This window comes from Labrus bergylta, chromosome 19, assembly GCF_963930695.1.
Source record: "Labrus bergylta chromosome 19, fLabBer1.1, whole genome shotgun sequence".
Classification (NCBI taxonomy): Eukaryota; Metazoa; Chordata; class Actinopteri; order Labriformes; family Labridae; genus Labrus; species Labrus bergylta.
In genome coordinates, this window is record NC_089213.1 from 24,919,235 (window position 1) to 24,926,642 (window position 7,408).

The window sequence follows — 7,408 nt, forward strand, 5'->3', positions numbered from 1 at the left end:
GTCAGCTGTCAGCTCTATTGCTTTTTCTGTGTTTGTAATATTGTGCTTTGATTACAACGGCCCCCCCCCCCCCCCCTCTCCCCCTTTGCTTTTTCCCGTTTCATCAGATAGCAACGGCCTGAGCGAATGTTCCTGTGACAGCGTTGCCTTGAGACAGAAGGTGGCTGCACTGTGAATGTGAGGAAAAGAGAGAAGAAAGAGATTGCTTCCAGATTGCCCAGGCACCAAAAAAGAGACACTTTTTTTCATTTCCTACCTGGCTTGTGAGAAAAAAAAAAAAAAAACGCAAGAAGGAGGTAAAAAAGGTGCTGAAGAAGGGAATGGAGAAAATTGCTGGGCACAGTGCAAAGAAGTGAAATTGTTTAGTCTGCCCTGAAGGGCTGGGCTACAGCTTGAAAAGTTTCTCAAAGGAAAATCTCGACTAATTAAAAAAAAAAGATGAAAAAAGAAGTAAAACTGACAAAAAAAAAGGTTGAATGCAAAGGTAGGTGATGAAGTTTATTTTGTAATTAGAAAAGGGGAGTCAAGTTTGAGATACACACAGAGATTGTCTTCCTCAGATATTAAGCTACAATTTCTTTTCACTCTTTTTTATGTTCTAGTGTTAAATTTTAGTTTTCTAGATATATTCAAAAATAGAGTGTTTTTTTTTCTTTTCTTGAATCTTCATGGCCTTAATTTGAAGGGCGCCGGAAACTTTTTACAGAGTTTAAGTCTGACATCTGGTTAGGGAAAAAAAAAAAAATCTAAATCAGTCTCTTGGACCCCCTGGAGGGTTCAAGACACTAGATGAGTTGTTCTAAAGAGGAGAAAAAGAATCTATCACATAAGCTGTACAGATTTAATAGAGAAGAGCTTTTTGTTGTTTCTTCATTAGAAGAAAAATTTGATAATTATTATGTCAGAGGTAACTAAGTGTCAGAAGAAAACAAAATGTCTGTTTGGGGAAAAAAAGACTCATGGAGGGGTTCAGGGTGGGGTTGGGTGTGTGTGTGGGGGGGGGGGGGGTAAAGCTTTGAAGAGATTTTTCACAGTGATGAGAAAACATGAAAACATAAGAGAACATGCTGCATTGTGGATGCAGTCTGTTGCAAATGCTGAACTTGTTTTTTATTATCATAATTATGATTTTTCATGGCAAAAAGTTGCTGTCGATGACATTAGTGCTTTTTATCTGCCACATTTTACCTTTTTTATGAGCTTTAAGATGTTTTTAGCCCGCTTTGCTTGTCACACTGCAAAAAAAAAGAAGAAAAAAAATGAGAAAAACAAACCAAAAAAATGAATGGAAAAAAATTCTGGCAGTGAAATAAAAACAGTAGATTCAGTAGGAGCTTACGGTTTAAACCAATCAGTGCAAAAGCAATAGAAGAAATTGTTGACAATTTCTGTAGTCTTTCCTAGTTGTGGATCAAATGCAGCCCATGGATGGCCATTTTTATACCAAAGATGAAGAGACACTCTGAACCAGAGTTTTTGTTTGTTTGTTTTCTTTTGTTTTTCCTTTTCATTTTTCAGTTTGATTTTGTTGTTGTTGATGTTGTTGTTGTTGATGATGTTAATGTTGATATTGTTGTTGTTGATGTTGCTGTTGTCGTTGTTTTTTATTTGACCTTGATGGCCGGACCAGTCCTTACTATCCTTCTTGACATCTTTCTTTGACATCACCGGGTTTAAGCTAGTTTTCCACGGTTGTCCAAGCTGTTACACACACACACACACACACACACACACACACACACACACACACACACTCATAAACACACACAACAAACAGTATTTAAAGTGTGATGCAACCAGTGGCAGTCCTACCAAAAGCTCTTCTTCAGCCTCCTTATGTTGAATTTTGCTTTTTTTTTTTTAAATGTCTCATCAATTTTATGATTCTCTCCGGGGGTGCATTCCACCTCTCTCTCCGATGCTGCAGGGAAAACTATAGGAATCAATTTGGGAATGCTGCTCGCTACGCTTCGTGGTTGTTCACACATTGCTTCCAGCTGTGCCCTCTTTCTCGATTTGTTGTCCTCAAACTCTTTATCTCTTCAATCCACTAAAACTAACACAGACATTTCAGCTCAGCATGCTGAGCTGGTCTGTAACATCATGTTAATCGTTGTCATGTAAATAGCACCAAACCTAGGTCACTTCTTTCCTTCCAGAATACCAGATGAGGGGTGTTTGCTGCAGGTAAGGAGTAAGTTGCATGTTTGATTTTTAATGTCTCTACAAATGATTGCATAAATGTTCTGGCACTTGATGGCACTGTCTTCCCACCTGCTGCTGCTAAGCTTAGCTTAGCACAAAGACTGGACACCAGGGACAACTAGCTGTGCTCGCCTCTCAAGTAATGACATCAGCTTGCCAGCACATCAAAGTTTAACCTATACAAAAAAGGGCTGTACTATTTCTTATCCAGGCCAAAGACATTAACAAGTCAAAGTGGCCTCCGTGATGTCACACATCGGTGTGTGAAGACCCCCCCTCAGGCTTCAAGTTGGGCATTTTGTCCATCACCATCTTGAGTTTTTGGAACCAGGAGTGATCATATTCTGACGACAAAGTAGAAAGGCATTGTTACGTCTCCTGTTCCTGGTTGACAGGTGGCTGTTAGGGGGACTTCTCAATCACAGGAAGCCATGCATACCCTTCTTTATTCCCTGAAAACGAACATCATGCTGTATTAAAGAGGACTTGAAAGAGAAATTGAGATCATAAACTCTTCAGGAAAATGTTAACTGTGGCTGTAAATCATGTGGGAGAAAGGTCATTATTCCATCTGGTTTCATACGATTGGGCTTCTTTTACAACTCTTCGATGGAGTCACCAGCTGCTGGCTAGAAGAAAACATCTACTTCTTATATGGAGAGTACGAGCCAGGCACAGTTGTTGACTGGTGTCTTGTCATTACTATGAGGTTTGAAGGCAACTAGCAGAGGCTCTGGGAAATTACTGTAAAAACAGTGGACCCCTTAAATAACTGAGATGTATTTTACTTTGCTCTGTCTGTCTGTTAGCAGACTAAGTCTGTTACTTTGTGACACTAAGACATGGTAGAAGAGTGTTTAAAGGCTGCTTTAGGACTGCGTGTCGTGAACATCCCCCTGATAATTTGCCAGACACCAACCAGGGGGGGTCATCACACCTGTGAGAACTAACTAGACTCCTGAGCAGCCACAACAAGACGTTGATGGCGGCTCCTTCCCTGACCCAGCTGCTGAGTGTCACTTACACCCCCGGATGTCCCAATTTGTTGCACAAACAGCCCCGTCTCCTCTTATCCCGTCTTTCCATCCCCAGGCTGCGGAGGCTTTCAATGATTTCATCCCTGAGGATTGTCCCCAAAGAAATTGCCTTTGGGACAGCAGCCACTACCGCCCCCAGCCCCCCCCCCCCCCCCCATTACAGCAGCCTTTTTGTCTGCTTTGCTCGCCCCTGTCGGTCGCTGTAGCCTCGCCCCTGTCGGTCGCTGTAGCTCCACTGTGACGCTTAAGAGCTAAAAAAGACCCTCTTTTTTTTTATTCTCCCGCTTCATGGCATTTATGTGCCATGGCCGAGTCTGGCTCCTTTCTGCTCTCATTTTCCCTCCTTCTCTCCTCTTTCCCCTCTCTTTCTCTAAGGTTTCTTCTCTTTATTGGGTGGTGCAGCAGCAGAACCACAAACCAATTTTCAGTCACTCTCCCAATGAGGCTTGACGGGCCCAATTTGTCTCCCTCCGGGGCAATAGGATCCACTCCAGTGTCCCTCAAAAGACCCCTTTCTTCCAGACAGAGGGGGAGCTTTTTGTTTGGTGACAATTGCAATTGAGCTCTTGCAATTCATGTGACTCATTCAGAAGGGAAGTCCGGCGCTGCGCTCGGGGACCTGACAGGCGAGCTATGTCATCATGTGTTATTTGTTACCTAACAATCATAATGTACATCGAGTGCCTTTAAGAGAAGCTTCCAAATGATCAAAGTGAAACAAAGCACACAGAACAGCTTATTTGATTGTGCTGTGCTGAAGAAATGCTATGCTAATGCTAACAGCACCGCAGCCTCTCCATGGTGCTAAAGAGGAAGCAGACCTGGGCTCGTGCCTTCGTGATGCTGGCTGGTCATTGTTGATATTTTGGCCGTAAACTCGCCCTCATCAGGCCTCCTGTCCACTTGACAACAACACAAAAAAAAAAGGAAAACAGGCACGCAGGTTCCTGAAGTGAACCAGCCAGAAAAGCCATACACATATTTCATTATCCTCGATCAAGATGGAAACACCTGCTGAAGATTCTTCTCCACAGAGGTCAAAAAACCACGTGTCAAACTGTCTCTCAGTAACCGTCCAGCTGTTTATCGTCCAATCAAATCAACACCTGCCCCTTTCATCTCATCTGCCACTCAACATCTGCTTTCATTTTCCTCGAGGCTGTGATACCCGTCTTATCTCCCAAAGAAGGATTCTGTAACACATCACAGTCTCAAACCACTGACACATGTTCCCTGCTCTCATCTGTTTGAACTCACTGTGTTCCATTTGTGACACATTTTAAGTGTCCTAATTAACAACAGAGCTGCTGAACTTTAACTTTACCAGGTCTAAGCTAGTGTGTGTGTATTCAATTATTTTAAGTTATGACTCAACATTGCTATCAGCGGGTTCTCTAGACTTTACAGCTGCTATTTTATAGAGTACAGAAGACAGTTTTGAAGCTTAATAGGACTCATAATGCAGGAGTTGCACAACAGAGAGCTAAGTGTCATGAGATTCAGTACTGATGGCATTATGGGAAATAGGATTACAAATAGCCAAGAGATTATAGAAATAAATGCACAACATAAAGTTTTCCTGCTGTTAGAGATTCAAGAAGATAAAAGTTTCTAAGGCAGGTATTTGTTTTTGGTACGCAGCACCAGTATGTCATACATCTGAAAGATTAGCAGTCTGAACAAACAGAAAATGTCTTTTTCTTAATAGCACAATGGCTTAATGGACCTTTTCAGAATACCAATACATTTGTGAAAGTGTACAGAGGGCATGCCTGCAATGTTAAGGAGGCTGCAGCAACTTCCAGTCATCTCATGTGTCAGCACAAAGCAGCTTTACCAAGAGAGAGGAAGAGCATGTGTGCAAGGAAGAAAGAGGGGGGGGGGATCATTAGCTAGTGTTGCCGGGCAGAAGATGTCATAGCCTGGAGTTTCTCTGTCCCCTGTACAGGAGTGGAGGAGGTCACCTGCTTGACCTGTCACTAATTAGAAACACACACTCTTCTTTTCCTGCACCATCACATGATGGGCTCTTTTCTCTCCTCTCCTGTTCACTCTCCACCTCCTTCAGTCCTCAGTTCTGTAGCCAACATACCATTACTCCTCTTTCCATCCCTTCCATCTGTATCATATGCAGACCCTATCATCTTAAAGTCCACTTTGGCATCCCAACCACCTTTAGGAAAAGTCAGATATGAACTACTGTCTCATACAGCACATTTCAAGCCGCTTCTTGCAGAATCATCTTTGATCAGCAGCCACCTTCATCACAAACAGACGTTGCTTCATGTCAGACTTTAGAGGAAAACCTCTCTCCACGTGTTCTCTATCCTTGCCGGTCTTCCCCGTACTGTACATCCTCAGTCTTAAGGTTGTTGTGTTGTACTGCTCATTAAAAGTAGGGGTTGTACTGTGTGCCTCGATGATGCCAAAATGTTTATGCAATCATGCACAAGGTGATGAAACTGTATTAGGTACATTTAATATAATTATGTTTAAGGTTACTGCTGCAGATCCCACTCATCTGGTGTCCAGAGGAAGATTGTTTGACTGTTTGAAGTACATTTGGACTTTATGTGGGGAAATACCCCTCTTCGATTAACACATATTCTGTCTTTCTTTGAGTTTCAGTTCTAGGAGAAAGCCGACACCAACAGATCATGAGAGTTTACAAAGATCTTAGTTCTGTCTAAAGTCAGTTTTTAAGACAAGGTGCTTATTTCACTGCCTTTTTTTAGAAGCTGTTATAAATGTGATCCAGAAGTCAGTTCCCCGCTGTCATAGGAATAAACTAATTAGACGCTGTTACATGTCACCCTCAGCTGTTGGGAGACTCTTCCACATTCATCCTGGTGACTCGTAGCACATTGATCGTCGTGTGTTAAGGAAACAGTAACTCTCACAGCCGCTCTCCCACTGAGTGTAAAGGAGAACTGTGGCTCAATAACTCATCACAGACCAGCACACACACACATACTCTCTACACACATAATGCAGTGGGAAATTTGCTCAAAGTACCCCCCCACACACACACACGAGCAATGCCCTCGTGATTTTTAATTGATGCTTCGGTCCACCTTTGATGAGAGCTATCGATTGGCCACACAACCCCAGGAGCGCAGCCAGCCAGCACACCCTGCCAGGAGTTCAAACAGCTCCCTGAGAAACACAGAATCCAACAATCACCAGGAAAATGGCCGATCAAATTGTTTAGAGGCAGCCGGCAGAGAAAGTGTGTGTTAAGTATTGGAATAATTTGCCTGATAAAAAGTGGAACTATTTATTTCCGACAGCAGAGCGGTTTTTAATTTGTATTAGTTAGCTTTCTCTTCTTGTTTGTTTGTTTTCTTTGTTTCAGCGCCGAGGAGGACATGGTCACGCCTCACACACGCTGCTCGGTGTGTGTGATCTTTGAGAAACTCTCTGTACATCTGTGGATGTTAGGATTTGACTTAGGTTTTATGAGTTGTTCCTCTTTTTTTTTCTCTCTCTCTGATGAAGCTTTCAATAAAAAAATGTGGAAAAAAAGTAGCAAGGATGCGCTGTCGTGCTTAAATCTGTTTCGGGGAATGACTGTGCTTCATCGCGGCGAGCTGTTTCTCCTGCATGTCCTCGAGCCATTATCACGGAAATGTTTATTATGCAGAAAGCACACACACACACACAGAGCCTATTATCTATATGACTAAATTGCGGTGGGAAGGAGGAGGAAGCCCAATTATTATCATCTCGCCTGATGACACCTGCTGCGCTTGACCTTGGTCCCTCACTTCCTCTCATAATTACAGCCTTCACAAATGGAGCTAATACCTCTCCACGGGATTTCCCACCATCACGCCTCACACACACTTGATTGGGTGTAAAGTGGTCATAATCAAAGATGGAGGAGCCTGCTCGAGGAAGGAGTGGATCGATGGTAATCAATCTCCCTCTTCACTCTCATTTAGACCCAATCAATCGCTGTCCTTGTCACCTCCTAGGGACGCCTGTTCTGTCAATACCAATGGCTGCACGGTAGCCAAGTTTGCATCACCTGAGAAATCCCTGCAGGATCAAGGCTACGAGGCTGGCACTCCAAGACAATGGATATCTTAATAGAGAACAATTGACTGGCTGGATTAGACTCCGAGTGGTTGCTTGTGCACTCAGATGGCTTTAGTTTTTGCTTC

At 43.0% G+C, this 7,408-nt stretch overlaps 1 protein-coding gene across 1 annotated transcript in view; it reads left to right on the top strand.

Moving 5' to 3' along the window:
- The window catches only part of rbms3 (RNA binding motif, single stranded interacting protein), a 306,064-nt gene extending 299,294 nt beyond the window's left edge, over positions 1-6,770 (top strand). Inside the window, exon 16 of the mRNA XM_020640216.3 lies at positions 108-6,770. Within this exon, the coding sequence (XP_020495872.1) occupies positions 108-111 (4 nt within the window). The 3' untranslated portion in view covers positions 112-6,770. The remainder of the gene's footprint in view (positions 1-107) is intronic.
- The last annotated feature ends 638 nt before the right edge of the window (positions 6,771-7,408 follow it).